This window comes from Rhinoraja longicauda, chromosome 9 (genome assembly GCF_053455715.1).
Source record: "Rhinoraja longicauda isolate Sanriku21f chromosome 9, sRhiLon1.1, whole genome shotgun sequence".
NCBI classification, from domain to species: domain Eukaryota; kingdom Metazoa; phylum Chordata; class Chondrichthyes; order Rajiformes; family Arhynchobatidae; genus Rhinoraja; species Rhinoraja longicauda.
The window spans coordinates 32,731,944-32,754,489 of NC_135961.1; the positions used below are offsets into that span (position 1 = coordinate 32,731,944).

Here is a 22,546-nt window from a genome sequence, read left to right on the forward strand (position 1 = left end):
GCCCAACTTGCCCACACCGACCAACATGTCCCATCTACACTAGTCCCACTTGCCTGCGTTTGGCCCATATCCCTCTAAACCTTTCTCATCCATGTACCTGTCTAATTGCTTCTTAAATGTTGTGATAGTCCTTGCCTCAACTACCTCCGCCAGCAGCTCGCTCTATACACCCACCACTCTTTGCGCGAGAAAGTTACCCCTCAGTTTCCTATAAAATCTTTCCCCCTTCACCTTAAAAGTTTGCCCTTTGGTTCTCGATTCCCCTACTCTGGGTAAGAGACTCTGTGTGTTTACCCAATCTATTTGTCTCATGATTATGTACACATCTATTCCTCTCATGATTTTGTGATGAATATAGTAACTAGGCACCACTCCCTGCATTAATGTACAGGCAGACATACCACAAAAATTGTTTTGAGTATTAGTCAAATTTTATTTATCAGAAAAACCTACAATACATTTCATACAAATAAACCTCGAAAAGAAACCCCAAATAGAAGTACTAAATACAATATTGCACTTGGCGATTTTAACAGACTATTGTCAACTTACAGCATTTTTACATTATCCTGAAACAATAGAATCTAAAATCGACATGCTGTACCTACATTTAAATAATTTAATATGTTGTCTTATGAACCGTAAGAAGACGGCAACTTTACATTTAAAACACAAAAGAACTATGGAGTGTACATATAAGTGTTTACTGTTACAGCTTTATAACTTAATCCTAGTAATAGTTTACCAGCAGTGCATTTCATTGCCACATCATCTCCACCAGTCAAGGCTCCACCTTAATACTGGGAAATAGTGACTACCAACCTGCTTAACCATCACTCCCACCCCTTCTTCACAATATTAGGCCCTTCCTAAGCAAATCAAAAATACTCCCAACTTTTTATTCCAGTGATCACTCCCTTCGAGATGAATCTCGTCCATGCAGATATATTGCCAAAGGATTGCAAGTCACCCTGGGGCAGAAGATATGGAGGGGTTTAGAAAGTGATATTTAAGAAAATAACTGATCTATTTCTCATGCGCTGTTAATAACTTGTCGGACAAAAATCTAGAATCTGTCAATTTTTTAATGCTATCCTGGAATATATATATATCTATACTTTGTTTTAATGTAAAATACACAGTGCCAGTGAAAGGATTAAACACCTGTAGTCACTGATTGTGTCGCCTTCCTCGACAAACTGTCCGTTCAAAAGCTCCTAACCCAGGCTCCCAAAAGTCCAGGAACCCTTCAGGTCTGATACTTTCCAGAAGATGTGGTGTCTTGTTACTTGGCTTACGAGCATGCAGTTGGTAAATGCAATGCCCTAATGTTGCAGATAAAGAGTACAATGCTCGTATTGCTGAATTGACCAGTCAAGTTGAGAGCGATAATGTTTCTTCTATGTAATGGGCACAGAAGGGTTGAGATAAGATGGTGCCATTACATGGGTAGAAATGCAAAATGGGATGACAACAGTAAAATGCATGAATCCTCTGCGTCCTATGGATACGATTCATTAATACGTTTGTCTTTCATGGTCACCTTTGCTTTCTGCAACAAACAAAAAAAAAAAAAGTCAAAATTTTAATTTTTAACCCCAATTACACAAACAATCAAGAGGTAGAAACAAGGAACTGCAGATGCATCCACTTCACGCTGCCTCGGCAAGGCCACCAGCATAATCAACGGTCTCGACCTGAAACATCACCTATTCCTTCTCTCCAGAGATGCTGCCTGACCTGCTGAGTTACTCCAGCTTTTTGGACTGTGCGAGGAAACCAGAGCACCTGGAGAAATCCCATGCAGGTCACAGGGAGAACATACAAACACCGTATAGACAGCACCCGAGGTTAGGTTTGAACCCGGATCTCTGGCGTTGTGAGGCAGCAACTCTACTGCTGCAGCACTATGATGCCTGGAGTTAAAAGTGGTGAGATAGTGCTTCTTTATAGAAAGTATTAATTACTAAAGATAGCATATTCAGTGTAATATGCAGTATTACTTAACTGCTCCTTTAACCCACTTTCACCCCCCTCCTCCGGGCTATTAGGTCAAGGTCATGTGATTGGAGCAGAATTAGGCCATTCGGCCCATCAAGCCAATTTCACCAATCATGGCCGATCTATCCCTCCTAACCCCATTCTCCTGCATTCTCACCATAACCTCTGACACCTGCACCAGTCAAGAATTTATCTGTGCCTTAAAAATATCCACTGACTTCACCTCTAAGGCCTTCTCTGGCAAAGAATTCCACAGATTCACCACTCCCTGACCAAAGAAATTCATCCGCACCTCCTTGCTAAAGGAACATCCTTTAATTCTGAGGCTATGACTTCTAGTGCTAGACTCTCCCACTATTGCTTTCAAAGGCAGGAAAGCCAAAAATAAGGAAAAGATTTCACTCTTTTAGAAACTCAGGAAAATTGAGTGGAATCAACTGCAGCAAAGTTGATCAACTGGAAGTCCATGAGGATCAGAAAGGAAAGTATGTGAAATGCAAAATTGACCAAGCATTCAAGACCAAACAAGCACTGTCCATGGTAGCACTCTGATAGTGAAAGGTAATTTGAGGAACAACTTCAAGGAAGAGTTTTCATCTCATATGACTGGAAGTAAATTAAATCAAGAAGATAAGCTTGGCAACTGGTCGAATGAATATTCTCTGTTTTGCACTCTCTTTCAAAACAATGTCATACCACAAGTGTTATACTAGAAATAATAAAAATAAAAATTTATGAAAGAACTGAGTAAATAGTAAAATTTAAAAAAGACACACATGCAGAATTATGTATAGATTAAAGGACTTCAATTTAAACTGGAGCTTGAATTATCAGATCACTGGTCCTGTCATTTTAAAGAAGCTATTTTGCTTCTAATTTTTATGAAGCAATTCATGAGAGAAAAAAATGAGGGAAACTATTTCTGAATGTCATGTGTTTGGCATTCCTTCCATTGTGTAGTCATGCATTTCATTTGAGCTCCATGGTCTATTGAAATCTCAATTTAAAAAGAAAACAAGGTGGAAAATGTTGTTGCCCTAAAGCAAATTTTACTTTGGATGCAAGAGGGCTGATTTGAAATGCATCTTCCGTTGAAATTGAACCTTTGGTGTTTCATGGATGGTTAGCTTAAGAGAACAATAGGTATTTTGCTGCAGTATTTTTCTTTGTCATGTCTGGATCTTAAAGTTTTATTGACATTTGTACTTTGAAAGGAACAAATTCGTTAAAAGTACAAAATTATTCCCAGCATCATTTAGATAGAGCCTCTGGTGTGATTCAAGAACAGCTTCTTCCCTGGTAATATCAGACTCTTGAACTGTCCTCTCACAAGCTAAGAATCTATCTCCCAACCTACTTCATTGTAGCCCTTACACTTCCTTGTTTTAAAAAAACCCTCTCTCTGTAGCTGTAACACTATATTCTGCATTCTTTTTTCTTTCTCGTGTTGTGGTACGATTGGGCTTGATAGCATGCAGAGCAAGTGCCTATCAAGACCTCAAACTGCATTGAAAAATGGAGGCACTGGGTTTAATGCAGGGACGTATTGATCGGTGGAAACAAAGAACGGCAGATGCAGGATTATACCAAAGATAGACACAAGGTGCTGGAGTAACTCAGCGGGATAGGCAGCATCTCTGGAGCAAAAGGATAGGTGACACTCGGGTTGGGACCCCTCTTTAGACTCTTCAGTCCTTCGCAGTGTGAAGAGGGGATCAACCCAAATTGTCACCCATCCTTTTTCTTCAGAGACACTATGTGACCCACTTAGTTACGACAGCACTTTGTGGACAGATAATGATTTGTGTTGGTTTCATAGAGGGTTAGAACGTTGACAATAACCTCTCACATCTGCCAAGAGTAACAAGTGAGCAGTGCCAAATATTTAGCAAAATATGCAGCTCAATATTTAATGGCTCGACATTTCCAGGAAAATCAACATCAATATAGTCCCGATCCAAAGCGTCACCTATCTATGTTCTACAGAGATACTGCCTGACCCGCTGAGTTACTCCAGCATTTTGTGTCTTTTCGCATCCTCAAACTCCCTTGTTCACTCCAGAATAATGTCCAATTTACTGGCCTAGAGGACAGTGATGGATGTGATACAAGGACCCAGGCAGACACGGAATACAACATCTTGTATCTGAAGATGCCAGGTCGGGACATCCAAATCATTCAAGGTGTGGAGGGGGAACAGGATCTTTACCTTCTGCTCAAAATAAACGAAAGCTAAATGCTGATTAATAAATGGCCATTGGCAGGAAGTGTTGCACCTGCTCTCTCTCCCCAGGGCTGGCTCTGGGGCAGCTGTAACATTTGCAACATCTATTTATTTTTAGTTTATTCAATTTGGAGATACAGCATGAAAACAGGCCCTTCGGCCCACTGAGTCCACACTGGTCATCAATCACCTGTTCACACTAGTTCTGTGCTATCACACTTTCTCACCCACCCCCTACACACTGAGGGCAACTTACAGAGGGCCAATGAACCTACAAACCCAGCACGTCTTTGGGATAAGGGAGGAAACAAAAGCGCTGGGAAGAAGCATTTGGTCGAGGGGGAACATGCAAACACCACACAGACAGCTCCCGAGGTCCAGATCGAAACATGGGTCTCCACCACTGAGAGCCAGCAGCTCTGCTGGTTGTGTCACTGTATTGCCCAACTGTTCCTACATGTGTAGAAACAGAACTGCAGATACTGGTTTATACTGAAGATAGACACAAAGTGCTGGAATAACTCAGTGGGTCAGGCAGCATCTCTGGAGAAAAAGGATGGTTTCCCAAGTTGAAGTTCCCATTGCCATTCCCAAGGATCTGGAACAGTCCAAGCAACAACTTCAAGGAAAGTACATACGCAGCTAACACTTTCCCCAGTGTATGGAGAAAGAGAAGAATACTACCCTAATACACGTTTTAGTGGATGGTTGATTCTAGCCCCTCCCTTTACCCTGCACTGGTCTCTGACTCTCAGTCTGGAGGTTTGGCAGGAAGTGTGTGTGTGCGCATCTGTGTGTGTCTATATATATGTGTGTGTATATGTATATATATATATATATATATATATATATATATATATATATATATATGTGTACATATATACATATATATATGTGTGTGTGTGTGTGTGTGTGTGTACACACATATATATATATATATATGCTTATGTACATGAGTGTGTGTGTGTGTATATATATTTTTAAAATATATATATTTTCTTCATTGTTTGCAGTAATTCAATATACAAAATCCAGCTCTTCCCTTTTAGCCTCAAGTACATTCATCAGGGAAGAACAATCGCACTGAGAATGAAATATATGGCAAACCCAATTATTCTTATTCAGCATCTCCCCCAAAGCAATTTACATCAACTCACCATTCCAGTTTTGACTTTCTCCTTGACGGAGTAAGACCTTTCTTTCTTCTGACTGTGTACATGTGCTTCCGCTTCTTTGATCCTTGAAAGAAAACAAGGAGAATAAACAAAAGTTAGTTTACAGATGCCAAATGTGCATCAGAATAGCAGTAGGTTGCAAGGAGTTGGAACTGCGAGCTCACCAAGTGATCTAACAGCTGGCATGGAGTCAGCAGAGAATTGTGGACGCAGCCCAGACCATCATGCAAACCAACCTCCCTTCCATTAACACTTCACCCTGCCTCGGCAAGGCCACCAGCTTTATCAAGGATGGGCCTCACCCCAGTCACTCCCTCCTCTCCCCTCACCCATCAGGCAAGAGGTATAGAAGTGTGAAATTGCACACCTCCAGACAGCAACAGTATCTTCCCAGCTCTCATCAGGCAACTGAACCATCCTATCAATAACTAGAGTCAAGAGTGGTCCAGAACTACCATCCACCTCATAGGAGACCCGCGGACTATCTTTAACCGGACTATACTGGACTTAATCTTGCACTAAACACTATTCTCTTTATCCTGTAACTGTACACTGTGGACAGCTCGATTGTAATCATGTACAGTCTTTCCGCTGACTGGTTAGCATGCAACAAAGCTTTTCACTGTACTGTGGTACACGGGACACTAAACTAAACTAAACACATTCTCAGCTGAACAATGATGATAAGTTATCCTCATATGATCAGGTCTGATGTTCTGGATTATGTTTTGAGTCATACAGCACAATTAGTCCACGCCAATCAAGTTGCAGCTAGTCTCATTTGCCTGCATTTGGTTCATATCCCTCAACTTTTCCTTGTCCAAGCATCTTTTAAATGCTGCTATGAAGTGGTGAATCTGTGGAATTCATTGCCATAGATGGCTGCGGAGGCCAAGCCTTTGGGTATTTGTAAAGCAGAGATTGACAGGTCCCCGATTAGTAAGGGTGTCAAAGTTTACAGGGAGAAGGCAGGAGAATGGCGTTGTTGCCTCGATGGGCCGAATGGCCAAATTTTGCTGCTATGACTAATGAACTACAGTACCCATCTCAGCTACATTCTCTGGCATCTCATTCCATTTATCCACTTTTTCCTAGTGAAAAAGTTGCCACTCGGGTTCCTATTAAATCGTTCCACTCTCACCTTAAACCTACGTCCTCTGATTCTTGATTTCCCCCCACACTGCGTAAAATAACTCTGCGCATTCACCTTATCGATTCCCCTCATGATTTTATAGACCTCTATATGATCACCCCTCGGTCTCCTGCGCTCCAAGAAATAAAGTCCACCTTCTCCTACAGAGCAGCCCCTTGAGTCCTGGCAACATCTTCTCTCCACTTTTTCCAGCTTTCGAGCAGTAAAATATGATTGGTATACTGCATAAAAGCCAAGTAGAATAGACAGCAGAAAATAGGAAATTACAGTCAAGAGGCAAGGTTGATGATTTGGGAAAAAGTCAACTCAAAACAAGAGAGGAGTTTGGGTTATTAGGTTTGGACAAGAATTGAAAAGGATTTAGGTAGCAAAAAGGGATAAAACATCTAAGGCTTTTAGGGAATGATTTATGAAGAATGATATGAAGTACTGAGACGGTTTAGCAACTTTGCAGACCAAAGGGCGTAGACAATTAATAATTATGAACGTAATAATGACTGTTGGGCTAATTCGGAGAAAAATGGTCTTACTTGCACTCCAATTGGAGTCTAACCTTTAATACAAGTTACACAGCAAACATCACTGTGAACTGATTGACTGCACATACCATTGTGGAAAACTATCGATTGGCACACAAAATATCAAAAATATTTGAATACATGTCACGTATAAAAAATAATTTTATCCATTTGTAATCTTAAATGTCAAAGATTTGGCAACTCTTACAGAAACAAATCAATTCAGTGTTCTTGGACTAAACCAAAACAAAAAGACTTCAACTGTGATGGGTTTTTACCAGTGTTGGACTCTTTGCTCAAAGTTAATGCAAAAGGAATGTTTCAGTGTGGTTTTAAGGAGCTTATCAACTGTACAGATTTTACAAATTGTACCTTCAGGCTAAGAACTACAAAATGCTTCTTTCATGTAAATACTAGATAATTTATTTGAAGATTTAAATAAACTAATTTCAGACCTTAAAATAAATTGCAGATTTGTTTGTATAAGATCAAAGGACTTCTAGGACAGACACTTTAGACTTTAGAGATACAGCTCCGAAACAGGCTCTTCGGCCCACTGAGTTGATGCCGATCAGCGACCACCCCATACACTAGCCCTATCCAACACACTAGAGATAATTTTACAATTTTACTGAAGCCAATAAACCTAGAAACCTGTACGTCTAAAGTGTGGGAGGAAACTGGAGCACCCAGAGAAAACCCACGTGGGCACAGGGAGAATGTACAAACATTTACGAGGATGTTGCCAGGACTCAAAGGCCTGAGCTATAGGGAGAGGTTGAGCACGCGAGGACTCTATTCCTTGGAGCGCAGGAGAATGAGGGGCGATCTTACAGAGGTGTACAAAAGGAAAAGGTTGAAGGAGATGGCAGAAGAAATGAGTTTACTGCTTCCAGAAGTCAAATTAATGCATTCCATCAACAGTAAATGGGAAGCGCTATTGAGGTTTTTCCTCAGTGTTGGGACATGTGTTCCCAGTTAACACAAGGACACAGGCAGAAACATTGCAATGTTGGCAAAACAATGTGGTGCTGATTTCATGGAATTGGGAGGCTAAATATTTGACACTAACCAGCTTGCACTGCAACAGCGATGAACACGGTGCCACAGAATATCAGACCTTCGAGAGGGGAAAATTGGGCAAGCACAGAATTCATAAATTCATAAGTAATATGAGCAGAATTAGGCCATTCAGCCCATCAAGACTACTCTGCCATTCAATCATGGCTGATCTATATGTCTTTTGGTTCTTGATCCCTCCACTCTTGGTAAAAGACTACGGGGTTACCCGATCTATTCCTCTCATGATCTTGAGCACCTCTGAGATCACCCCTCATCCTCCTGCACTCCAAGGAATAAAGTCCGAGCCTGCTCAACCTCTTCCTATAGCTCAGGCCCTCAAGTCCTGGCAACTTACTCAGGATGATAGAAATAGGGGAAACATTTCAGTTTGATGAACTTTCATCAGAACCGCTTTCAAGCTAACTTTTACCTCTAATGTGATTAAAAAAGGAAGTGCAGATGATGGTTTAAGCCAAAGATAGACACAAAGTGCTAGAGTAACCCAGGAGGCCAGGCAGCATCTCTGGAGAAAATTGATAGGTAATGCTTTGGTTTGGGACCCTTTCGACTGAAGGTCTAAGGAAGGGTCCCGACCCAAATCGTCACCAATTGATGTTTTCCAGAGATACTGCTTGACCCGCTGAGTTAGTCCCTTATGTGTAAACAAGCATCTGTAGTTCCTTGCTCCTACATTCTGCAGATGCTGCTGCATTTCAACAAAATTGTGCACCAAGATTCCCACTGCCAACAGCAATTTGTTTTTAGTGTTTAAAATCTGCTTTCAGAAAAAAATTATTTTCTTCATTGACCAAACATTGACCCTTTGTTAAGATAGAAAAAAGCCGATTAAGCGGGAAAAAGAGGGTAGTTGTTTGTGCCGGTGGTATTTTGGACAACATTGACACATTTTCCTCATTCAGCATTGTTTGCACAATCAGCAAATCTTGCGAGTTATCATTTGAGTGCGGCAAAGCCAAATGAGAAAGCAAACAATTAAGTCTTTTGTTTGGCAAACTATTGGAGACCTCGTGTGAGAGGGAAACATAAACATTGCGCATGCATTCTGCACATCTCAAGCTGGGGACTTGGAGAAAGTTCCCATTGTGAGCAGGTTTGGGCCCCATACGTGAGGAAAGATGTGCTGGTGTTGGAGGGGATCCAGAGGAGCTTTGAGAGAATGATCCCATGAATGATTAGGTTAATATATAGTGAGCATTTGACCACACTGCGCCTGTACTCGCAGGAGTTTAGAAGGATGAGGAGGGACCTCATTAAAACAAACCAAATATTGAAAGGCCAGGATAGAGTGGATGTGAAGAGGATGTTTCCACTAGTGGGAGATTTTTAGGACCAGAGCCCACAGCCTCGGAATAAAAGGATGTACCTTTACAAAGATGAGGAGGAATTTCTTTAGTCAGAGGGTGGTGAATCTGTGGAATTCATTGCCACAGACGACTGTGGAGGCCACGTAAATGAATATTTTTAAGGTGGAGATTGACAGATTCTTGATTCATAAGGGTGTCAGGGGTTATAGGGAGAAGGCAGGAGAATGGGGTTGAGAGAGAAAGATAAATCAGCCATGATTGAATGGTGGAGTAGATTTGATGGGCCGAATGGCCTAATTCTGCTCCTACAACCTATGAACGACAATATCTCCACTGGCAACTATTGGGTTATTGGCTTCCCTCCCAGGATGTAGCATGTCCAGGAGAACACAGTAGCTCAGCCAGTGAATTACACCTGCACATACTAAACTTCCTACCTGCCAAAAGTTGTTAAGCAAGAGTACTCTTTCTAGCCAGACAAGCTCTTTCCTTTGAAAAATGAGACCAGAGAGAGAAGCATACAAGGTGGTGACTGCTAAACACAGAAAGGCCATCTCCACCACCTCAGCCACCCTCAAACCAACATTCTTCTACACGATACAACTGTGACTGGGTTGAATTATTGTTGAATGAACCATTACAAAAATCAGTAAACAAAAACTACAGGTAATGCTGGTGGTTTGTTGCTGGATAACTTATTTATTTTACTTCCCTCCTTGCCACAGAAATAGTTAAGTTGAAAGATCATAGCATCGTTGAAGGTTTTCATCCTTTTTAACAGGGTGGTACATTGGTGCAGCTGGTAGAGCCGCAGCCTCACAGCGACAGAGCCCCAGGTTCAATCCTGACCTCGGGTGCTGTCAGTGTGGAATATGTACGTTCTCCCTGTGCAATTGAACCTGGGTGTCTGGCGCTGTAAGGCGGTATGGGGGCGCAGCGGTAGAGTTGCTGCATTACAGCGAATGCAGCGCAGGAGACCCGGGTTCGATCCCAACTACGGGGGCTGTCTGCACGGAGTATGTAAGTTCTCCCCGTGATTTGCGTGGGTTTTCTCCGAGATCTTCGGTTTCCTCCCACACTCCAAAGACGTACGGGTATGTAGGTTAATTGGCTTGGTAAATGTAAAAATTGTCCCTAGTGTGTGTGGGATAGTGTTAATATGCGGGGATCGCTGGTCGGCACGGAGCAGGTGGGCCGAAGGGCCTGCTTCCGCGCTCCATCTCTAAAATTAAAACGAAAAAAAAACTCTACCGCTGCGCCACCATACTGCCCTTTGCTTTATTCCAAAATATAATCTCACTGAGATCCACACCACTCATGTAATTTGCCCAGTTATAGAGTCAGAGTCATACAGCGCGGAAACGGGCCCTTCAGACCAACTTGCCCACACCGACCAATATGTTCCATGTACACTAGACCCACCTGCCTGTGTTTCGCCCATATATCCGTCTAAAACCTGCCCTATGCCATGTACCTGTCGAATAGTTTCACAAACGTTGCAATAGTCCCTGCAGTTGTCTCAGTTGTCCCAAGTTGTGTAGCAGTGTGTTTTACTGATGTCAATTGTGTTTAGTATGAGGTAGCCAGGGAACCTTACTTAGTCTGCCAGCACCCACGAATGAATTCAATGAAACCATCAGGGAAATAACTGAAAACAATCACAAGATTAAAAAACGATGACAGAGCTTTGGGCAAAGATCGAGAGGCTGATACTTCTGCAGAATGGTCTGGCAATAGGTCCATGTGTTGCTGGCTAATCTAATAAAGTGAAACCAATCCAACTTCCTTGGGCCTGTTTCTAACCAACAGTATTTGCACAATTTGGCATTTTTATTTCACCTCATTCACCTCACCCCCACGTGTCACATCCAGCAATTGCTGCCATCAAATCTCATCTTTCTTTCTGACTAGACAGCCGGAGAAGTAATCCAGATAATTTGTTGCATTTTGGATTTCTAATCCACTCCCTGAGAGTGCCATTTCCAAACCCAAGAGTCACACATTTCTGTTCGACTCTCCAGATTTACTTGCGCATGAGATTGGCGACATCAGTCGGGGGTCTGGATCAAGGCGGAGATGCTTCTCTACTAATCCAACTCGTCTATTAAGTTTGGGCTTTAAGTGCTTAATGTTGCAAAGTAGCTTAAAGAGGTCTGGGGGTCAGGGCTTAATCGCTATTGGGTGAGAAAGTTCACAGGTCAGAAGACAAAACAGGGTGCCTCTCGGTTTCTTTTTAAGTTTCTTTGGCGCACTGAGTGAAAGGTACGCCGGCGATATTTCTGAGTGGCTAAACACACAAAATAAGATTGTTCCAACTCATTCGACGGAACAATTGAGAAACAAGAGGGGCCCCCAAATGCTGGCAAAACATTCTTACGCAGTCCCTTGGAGTCGAGTCCCTTGGGGCGGGCGGCACAGTGGCGCAGCGGCAGAGTTGCTGCTTCACAGCGCCAGAGGCACTGGTTCAATCCTGATTACGGGTGCTGTCTGTCCGGAGTGGACGTTCTCCCTGTGACTACGTGGGTTTTCTCCGAGTGTTTCTGCTTCCTCCCACACTCCAAAAGCATGCAGGGTTGTAGGTTAATTGTCTTTGGTAAAAGAAAATTGTAAATTGTCCCTAGCGTGTAGGATAGTGCTCGTGCACAGGGTGATCGCTGGTCAACGTTGACTCGGTGGGCCGAAGGGCCTGTTTCCGCACTGTATCTCTAAAGTCTAAAGTGAGGATCACTTATTTCTACTAGAGTCCTGTGGGTTTTGAGGTGACTCCATCTCATGTGGGGCATTAGACAGTCGGCAGGTGTGTTGATTGGATTACCTCACACACTTGCTGCTTTTTGCACCCAGTCTCCATAAACTTCCCGACCCAGAAACTCAGTGTACTCAAGACTCTTCCAAGGATGTTCCTCTGCCAACTTGAGCAAATCTACAGTCATGGGATCATACAGTGTGGAAATAGGCCCTTCGGCACAACTTGCCCACACCGACCAATGTGTCCCATCTATAGTCCCACCTGCTTGCATTTGGTCCATACCCCTCTAAACTGGTCCTATCCACGTACCTGTCTAATTGATTCTTAAACATTGCAGCATCTCTGGAGGAAAAGGATAGGTGACATTTCGGGACGGGACCCTTCTTCAGACCGAATAAAATTTAGATTTAAAGGTAACATAACTAACAAAATCCAGGAAACTGAGGCCAGACAAATGGAGAGAACAGGTATAGACCCAAAAGGCTGGAGTGACTCAGCGGGTCCAGCAACATCTATGGAGAAAAGGAATTGGTGACGTTTCGGGTCGAGACCTTTCTTCTGACTTCTGGAGAACAAGTTTCAAGATGGTATTGATTGAAACATGCTGATCAATCCTATTTTAGCTTTTAAAAACACTAACAATCTAAGTACAAAGCAAAAGATGAAGCCACGCGTTATTGTTCTGATCAGCTAACATACATCACCATATAAAATATAAAATATATTTTTATATATAAAATACCCAAAATGGTTGTGTTATTTGAACCATGTGTCTCTGGGCACAAGGCTGCCTAGATTTTCTGAATATCCTGAAAGTTCAAAGTTTCAGCAAAGTTACCTTGAAGCTGTAATACTTTATGAATCTATTTCTTGATAATGTGTCAATAAATAAAATAGTGAACAGAAGAATATCGTCACCTGGGAAGTGTAGATAGTGATGTTTTAAGCGGCTTTGAGACAGAAAAATTAATATGCAAGGATTGGAGGCGTATAGATCACACGCAGGCAGAGAAGATTAACTTGGCGTTGTGCTTAGCACATTGTGGGCTGAAGTGTCTGTTCCTGTGTTGTACTGATCCATCTACTACGTACTTGGAATTGTCAATGTCAACAGTTAAAAGGCATTAGCTGGTATTTGTTATGGAGAATTAACCCTGTTTGAATCTTCCACTGCCAAGCACATCGTTGTGGAGTTAGTGATCCAGATAGATTTCACTACCTTTCTCCAAGTTTAAGCAGAATACCGACTGCTGCTCATTAGAGTTTACAAGCTTGGCTTTGTACCCCTACATGACAAAACAAAAACATCCTAACGAGAATTGTAAGCAGCGCAACCCAATGAAATATGCAATCAAATTTGTATCAGTCTACTAACCACAGCATGGAGAAATATATATTAACTCTGGGTTTTTCTATTTGGGACATATTGAAGAGCATACAGTAAGTGACAATACTTGGATCTCTGCAAACAAGGCAAGGCATTGACAATAAACAGGCTGCATGCATGTTTGCTTCCAAAGAAGCACAGATAAAACTGGATTGCACACAATAAAAAAGCTTTACACTGTACCTCGGGTGCCAATAAACTAAACTAAAGCCTCAAAAAATACTCTGCAGAGGACGGACAGTGGCACAGCAGTGCTAGAGTTGCTGCCATACAGCGCCAGAGACCCGGATTCAATTCTGGCCAGGAGTGCTGCGTGTATCGAGTTTGTACCTTCTCCCTGTGACCGCTTGGGTTTTCCCAAGGTGCTCCGGTTTCCTCCCACACTATAAAGACGTACAGGTTTGTAGGTTGATTGGCTTCTGCAAACTGTAAATGGTTCCTGGTTTGTAGGATGTGATCGTTGGTCAGCGTGGGGTCGGTGGGCCGAAGGGCCTGTGTCCACGCTGTATCTCTAAAGTCTAAAGTTATTTGGACATCTGCTTCTGGCAGTAACTAAAATTTCTTCCCTCAAATCTTTGGGATGTTCTTCTCGGAGGGCTGACTCAGGATTCAGTCAAAGGAAAGATCAATGAGTCTCTGGTTATTTGGGGAAAGCAAAGAAAATAGGGATATGAGTGGAAATTCAGCTGATTTTGCCGAATGGTTGAGCAGGATCCAAGGTCCATGTGTTCTACTCCTGCTCATGATGGCAGGACAGTAGGGTAGTTCCGTGCTCTACCAATTCACAGTAGGTCAGGCGAATCTACTTACAATACTACTTACAATCATGGGTGACACAGTGGTGCAGCTGGTAGAGCTGCAACCTCGCAGTGCCAGAGACCCGGGTTCGATCCTGACCTTGGATGCTGTGGGTGTGGAGTTTGCACCTTCTCCCTGTGTTTAATTTAGTTGAGTCTAGAGGTACAGTGTGGAAACAGGCCCTACGGCCCACCGAGTCCTAGGTAACCAATGATCACCCACAACTGTCACTATCTGACTCACTAGGGACAGTTTTCACAGAAGTCAATTAACCTACAAACCTGCACATCTTCAGAAAGTGGGAAGAAACCGGAGCACCTGGGAAAATAACCCACGCAGTCACAGTGAGTACGTACAAACTCTGCACAGACAGCACCCGTAGTCAAGATCAAATGTGGGTCTCTGGCGCTGTCAGGCAGCAACTCTATTGCTGTGCAGTAAGCTTGCAGGTTAATTGCCCTCTAATTTGCCCCTAGTGTCTAGGGAGTGGATAAAAAGTGGGACACCATGGAACGAATGGGTGATCGATGATAGACATGTCTCGGTGGGCCTCTTTTCATGCTGTATCTCTGAACTAAACTTAACTAAAGTTGCAGAAAGCAGTGGCACAGTGTCCAGTGTTGCTCCGACTGCTGCTCACGGTGCCACCCCAAGTAAAATCGGAGCAATAAGAACATTGAATACCTATCGGCAATCTGATCAATGTGCTTTTTTCTCCGCCTTCTGATTTCGCCTCTGATACAGATATCAAATCAAAAACGTAGATAAAAATTCAAGACTGAAACATTCGGTTCCTCGCTCTGACTTCTTTATCAGAGCCTCATGAGTCACACGGCTGAAAGCCTCATGGAAATAGATGAATGTGATGTGAGCGAGGTTGTCTGAGTGTTACAATACTCCAGGATCTTGGACACAGCAACTATCTAGGCCACACATTCCTCAAGATAACAAAGTTATGTGCTTCTTTGTCATGACTTCCCACTCATCCAGCACATCTGATACATGCTCGCTGCTAACCATTCTAAGAGCCACTAAAATCAACAATGAGAATAGACACAAAATGCTGGAGTAACCCGAAATAACTGAAGGGTCTTGACCCGAAACGTCACCCATTCCTTCTCTCCAGAGATGCTGCCTGTCCCGCTGAGTTATTCCAACGTTTTGTGTCTATATCTGGTTTAAACCAGCACCTGAAGTTCCTTCCTACACACTAAAATCAACAAATGTTTTCTTAGCACTTGGATACCTTTTCTCACAGGGGACTGTCGTCATCATGAGTGGCTCATTCAAATTCCATGGAGACCAAAATCAATAACCCCAAATATTCAGAAACTTTAATAACCTCCAAAATGGGCTTATGAGCACATCTGCCCCAAGCTATGGCAGTTTTATTAATGGAAATTCACCCCTATGGAATTTGACAAATCACTCGCAAAAAAAATGTTTGTGTGATTTTGCATGAAAAGTATTAAACAAAATGCATATAGAGAACTGAACTAAGTTACCCAGGCCAACAATTGCAGGCTGCGTGTTCACAGTATGAGATCACTTAAGAGATTTGCTTTGGAAACTGACAAAGCAATCTCTTCTATTGATACTTACATAATGATACTTTATTAAACAATGCAACATCCATTTCTAGTCAATTAGACCAACAGCCCTGCCTACATTACAATATGAATTCCCTTACACATACATAAACAGAAAAACATGTCGTATGGAAGCATCTCCACAAATCATGGGATTCAATTGGAAACGTTGGCCCAAAAAGGCACAAAGTGCTGGAGTAACTCAGCGGGTCAGGCAGCATCTCTGGAGAACATGGATAGGTGGACGCTAGACATAGGACTTGTAGGAGAACTGGGGGGTCTAACCTTCCACACCTTCAAGGTCGCGTGAAGGGGGAGCTCCCCAGGGCACGGAGGCTGATTGCCCAGAGAGGAGGGCAGCTCGCTGGCGATGCAAATGAGGTGATAGCTGCAATGGGCCTTTATGGCCAGCTGCACCAAATCCTGGCAACTATTGCACGTGCACTCAGTGGTCTGTCTCCATACATGAGGTACTTAGTCATAGAGTCATAGTCTTACAGTGTGGAAACAGGCCCTTCGGCCCAACTTGCCCACACTGGCCAACATTTCCCATCTACATTAGTTCCACCTGCCTGGGTTGGGCCCTTTAATCCTGTCCTGTCCTGTCCATGTACCTATCTAAATGCTTCTTAAACATTGCAATAGTACCTGCCTCAACTCTCTCCTCTGGCAGCTCATTCTATTTACTCCCACCACACTATGTGTGAAAAAGTTACCCCCTCACCCTAAACCTATGTCCTCTGGTTCTTGTTTCCCCTACTCGGGGCAAGAGACTCTTTGCATCTTTTCCTCGCATGATTTTGTACGCCTCTCTAAGTTCACCCCTCATCTTCCTGCGCTCCAACCTATGCATCCTCTCCCTATAGCTCAGCCCTCGAGTCGTGGTAACATCCTCATAAATCTTCTCTGCACCCTTTCCAGCTTGATAACATCTTTCCTATAACATGGTGCCCAAAGCTGAACACAATACTCTAAATGTGTCCTCATCAATGTCTTATACAACTGCAGCATGATCTCCCAACTTCTATACTTAGTACTCTGACTGTGCCAAAATCAATACTCTGATTGATGAAGGCCAATGAGTCAAAAATCCAGGATTGCACTGTTCTATATGCAAAAAATGTATTCCACGGTACCTTTGGTACGTGACAACAAAAGAATTGGACCATTGCATTTTCATTCATGGTGTGCCCTTCCCTTTCAGGATATCCCAAGGATTTTCCCATCCAGTGAAGCGTCACCATTATTATAACATTGTGAAAGCATCAGCCAATTGCACTTGCCAATCTTCCACTTATAGCAATGCAGTGATAACTGGCTAATCTGTTTTAAGAATGATGAATGAATGATCAATAATGGCCCAGGGTCACTGAGATCAAAGGAGAACCATTGCGATCTTTTGCTTCCACCTGAATTATAAATACTGGGGTGGTATCTCAGATGGCCTGGCAGTACTAGGTGGATTGCCAGCTTTAAATTTTTACACGCATAATCCCAGCGTGGGACTGGAACCCACCGTCTTCTGAAGTTAAGTGTTACTCAATAAACCACATCTGACAGTATAAAGGGAGACATGTTTGTGACTTCACTGTCACCAGTCTGAAGGGGCCTTGTTCAATGAATCAGTTGGTCAGCTACTGAGATGGTACAGTCTACAGAGGTTATGGAGTCATCCAGTGTGGAAACAGGCCTTTCAGCCCAACTTGCCCACAGATGGGACCAATATGTCCCATCTCTACTAGCCTCACCTGCCTACATTTGGCTCATATCCCTCTCAACCTGTCCTATCCATGTTCCTGTCCAATTTTTTTTCTTAAATGCTGCCATAGTCCCTGCCTCATCTACCTCCTACTAGCTCATTCCATACACCCATCACCCTTTGCATGAAAAAGTCACCCCTCAGATTCCTATAAAATCTTCCCCCCTTCACTGGAAACCTATGGTTCTCGATTCCCCCACTCTGGGCAAGAGGCTCTGTGCGTCCACCCGATCTATTCCTCTCATGATTTTATACATCAAAGGCAATCTCATAGGCCATCCAATGTAAGTCTGGTGACTTCCACCAGGCACAATGGTGCAGCAGTAGAGTTGCTGCCTCACAGCGCCAGAGACCCGAGTTCAATCCTGACTATGGTGCTGTGTGTATGGAGTTTGTCCGTTCTCCCCGAGACCATGAGTTTTTCTCTACCCTATTTATTCCTCTCATGATCTTATACACCTCTACAGGATCACCTCTTATCCTCCTGCACTTCAAGGAATAGAGTTCTAGCCTGCGCAATCTCTCCCTATAGCTCAGCCCCTTGAGTCCTGGCAACATCCTTGAAAATCTTTTCTGCAGTCTTTCCAGTTTAACAACACCCTCCCTCTAAATATGTGCTTAACCCCCCTGAATACTAGGAGGTTAACTGGGCATCAAGTACTAAAAGGGCAGAGATATAAAATTGTGCAGTGACTGAGTAATGATCTGTTTATGACCATTATAAGGGATTGACAAAAGTCTCTGCCTCAAAAAAGGCATCCAGCATCATCAAAGACCCACACGACCTTGGCCACACTCTCATTTCACTCCTGCCATCAGAAAGATGATATAGGAGCCTGAAAACTAACGCCCAGTTTCAAGAGCAGCTTCTTCCCCTCAACCATCAGGCTATTAAACACAACAACCTCCAAATAAGCTCTGAACTGCATACATTTGGGGGCATTGGTTTTGTCTTTTTGTAGTGTCTGTGTGTGAAAGAGAAAAACATTTTTTTCTCATTTAATATATTGTTTACAAAGTACTACGTTTACATATTCTGTTGTGCTGCTGCAAGTAAGAATTTCATTGTTCTGTCTGGGACACATGACAATAAAACATTCTTGAATCTTGACTCTTGTTTACTTTTGATTGGAATGAGCAGGGCACAAAAAAATACCCACAAAACATTGTTGACATATCTTGTGCCACCCAAACACCTTTATTGACACCCAAATTGTACCCATAGCTCAGATTCAAAATCTGTCATTAATCCCTTTGTGAAATAGATGGAATGCATGGGTTGACTGCACAATCTGTGCTGATGTGGTCCTGTCCTTTCCCTGTTATAGAGAGAAATGTGTCTCACTGTTCAGCTCAAGTGAAAACACTGAAGCATTGAATTACACCATGTGAGAGTAGTCACTGACAGCTCACAGTTTTGAAAAGCTTAGCTATTCCTTTTTGGGTTTAGCTCCACGCTAAAACAATACCATTTTAGATAATAGAAAGCCACTTAATGAACATTTTTACTAATCCTTTGTGATAAATCACTGATCCAGAAGCGATTATATTGTGGAAATAAATAACTGCAGATGCTGCTTTACACCAAAGATAGACACAAAGTGCGGGCATAACTCAACAGATCAGGCAGCACCTCTAGAGAATAAGGATGGTTGCTGTTTCCCCTCCTCCCCCTCCTCGTACTCTTACTCCACACTAGTTATTTTACCAGTTCCATAGTTCTCCACATTATTTCTCTTAAGATCACACCTTCCCTAGCCAACAATGGACCTACCAGGCATTGCCCTGGCTGAGGTCATTTGTGGTTGGCCCTAATTGATTGTCGTTACTCGCCTCCAGCTCTTCACCTCCACCCCACCACTTGCTACTTACAGTCCGAAGAAGGGTCCCGACCAGAAATGTCACTGATCCTTTTTCTCCAGAGATGTTGCCTGACCTGTTGAGTTACTCCAACACTGTGTGTCTATCGTAGGGAGATAATGTTGCTGAGTCCACCCAATTGAAGACAGTCAAAATTAAGTGGTGCCTCCTGCACCTTCGAGTTATGGGTTTAGTTTAGTTTAGAGATACAATATGGAAACAGGTCCTTCGGCCCACCGAGTCTGCGCCGACCAGCGATCCCCACACACTAACACTTTCCTACACACACCAGCGCCACCATGCCCTCTTTAATAACGTTGAATGAAACACTTCTGTGTAGCAGTGCTGACGTTGTATTTAATTCAAGATTTGGATCTCGTAGACATTGCAAGAGAGATGTGATCATTTAAGCACAAAGGAATCATTGTCAGGAAGATGTGTGTTGTGAATTTGTGGTTTTTATTATATGAAAGAAACAAGCGTCTCTCTGCAGGTACAAAGTTCTGTGAAAGTGGCGTAATAGGTAGATAGGCTGTCAAGAAGGCATTTGGCACATTGGCCTTCATCAGTCAGAGTATTGAGTATAGAAGTTGGAAGGTCATGTTACAGCTGAATAAGATGTTGGTGAGGGCACATTTAGAGTATTGTGTTTAGTTTTGGTCACCGTGTATTAGGAAAGATGTTGTCAAGCTGGAATGGGTGCAGAGACGATTTCCAGGATGTGGCTCGGACCCATAGGGAGAGGTTCACCAGGTTCGGATTTTATTCCTTGGAGTGCAGGAGGATGAAGGGTGGTCTTATAGAGGTGTATGAGTGGTATATATTGGGTAAATGCACAGTCTTTTACCCAGAGAAGGGGAATCGAGAACCGGAGGATATAGGTTTAAAGTGAGGGGGGGAAAGATTTAATAGAAACCTGAGGGATCTTTTTTTTTATACAAAGGGTGTTGGGTATATGGAACGAGCTGCCGGAGGAGTTAGTTGAGACAGGTGCTATCATAACAATGTTTAAGAGACATTTTTACAGGTACGTGGATAGGATAGGGTCAAACATGGGCAGGTTGGACTAGTGTAAAAGGCATGTTGGTTGGTTGGTGTAGACATGTTGGGCGAGGGGCCCGTTTCCTCATTGTGTGACTCTATGACTCTGCAATGTTTCCAATTAGTTGATCAACTTCTGCCATTTCACTTTGGCACTCACTATTGGGGAAAAGGTAGAAGAGAAGTATGTAAATCTGCTTTTGGGTCCTACTCAATTTTTTCATTCCCTGGGAGAAAGGCTATTTTTTGCCATGATGCATACAAGAAATGTTTGGGAGAATGTTTGAGATATGGTTGAGAGGGAAGGATGGATCAGCTACGATTGAATGGCGGAGTAGACTCGATGGGCCGAATGGCCTAATTCAGCTCCTGTTTCCACACTATTATGACTGACTCTGAGAGGGTCTCGAGAGGGTAGTTCTGGGTGGTTCTGAACTCCTGTGGGACAGTTTAGAACAAAGGCTCACCTAATTAAAAACAAGGTGTCATCCATTTAAGACAGATGTGGCAATGTTTTCTCTCATTTGTTTGGAACGCAGTTCCTCAAAAGGCATTGTAAGCAGAGTCGTGAATAGTTTTCAGACCAATCTGGACAGATGCCTGATGAACAGCGTAGGAAGAGAGTGCCATAGACATACAGCATGGAAACGGGGTGTGGAGCCCAACTCATCCATGTCAACCTAGATGCCCCATCTATGTTTGCCCCTAGTTGGCTCATATCACTCTAAAGCGTCCATGCCAACCTAGATGCCCATCTCGCCTGAAGTTGGCTCATATCACTCTAAAGCTTTCTCATCCATGTACCAGAATAAGTATTTTTAAAATGTAGTTGTAGCACCTGCCTCAACTACCTCCTTTTGTAGCTCACTCCATATACCAATTTCCCTGTGGCTCTATTAAAATTTTCCCGTCTCACCTTAAATCTATAAATTAGATGAGGCTTGAATAATAAAGCAGGCTTGAGCGCTCCTAATCTGCTGGCAAAATTCAGTTTTGGTTACACTCTAAATAGTTTATCCATTTAGTTTCTTTTTAAAATCCTTTCAGACTGTCCATTCCTCGTGGGGGAGTCTAGGACCAGAGGGCACAGCCTCAGAATAAAAGAATATTCTTTTAGGAAGATGAAGAGAAATTTCTTGAATCAGAGGGTGGTGAATCTGTGGAATTCATTGCCACAAAGGCTGTGGAGGCCAAGTCAATGGATATATTTAAGGAAGAGATTGATAGATTCTTGATTAGTATGGGGGACAGGAGTTATAGGAGGAAGGCACGAGAATGTGGTTAGGGGGAAAGATAGATTAGCCATGATTGAATGACAGAGTAGACTTGATGGGCTGAATGGCCTAACTCTGCTCCTATCACATATGAAATCAAGGATTGCTGCATGGATAGGATAGATCTAAAGGGTTACTGTTGAAGCGAGGGCAGGTGGGGCTCATGTAGATGAGGCATGTTGGTCAGCGTGGGCAAGTTGGGCTGAGGGACCTGTTTCCATACTGCATGACTCTAAGTTTACACAAGCCAAGCCTTGTGGCTCAATCTACGGAGACAGCCAACATCACTTTCTGTATTTTGTCTGGTTTATAATGCAAAAAAATTCAACCAACATAAAAGAGCAACACTGGAAATGCTAGAAAAGTGTACTTGAAATTCAATGATCCTGACTGACATGTGCATATAAAGTAAAAACATGAGCTTGTTAATGCGTGATTCATTATTAATAGCTGTGCAGGATTGCCACCAAGCAACTGCACAACTGGAAAATTTCCCCTGACTGGACTATTCATCAACAGGAGTCAACAGTGAGTTCCTAATATTTCCTTAAGTATTGAAGCACCACTGACAATTTGATTTCAGCCAATGATAGTAATACTTACTTGTTTTGGTACAGTGTGTGACTCTCAG

At 42.9% G+C, this 22,546-nt stretch overlaps 1 protein-coding gene across 1 annotated transcript in view; it reads right to left on the bottom strand.

The window, feature by feature from the left end:
- Nucleotides 1-430: 430 nt before the first annotated feature.
- The window catches only part of fmn2b (formin 2b), a 326,311-nt gene continuing 304,195 nt past the window's right edge, over nt 431-22,546 (bottom strand). The window contains exons 17-18 of the mRNA XM_078405062.1: nt 5,383-5,464; nt 431-1,552 (exon numbers count right to left, since the gene is read on the bottom strand). Of these exons, the coding sequence (XP_078261188.1) occupies nt 1,502-1,552; nt 5,383-5,464 (133 nt within the window). The 3' untranslated portion in view covers nt 431-1,501. The remainder of the gene's footprint in view (nt 1,553-5,382; nt 5,465-22,546) is intronic.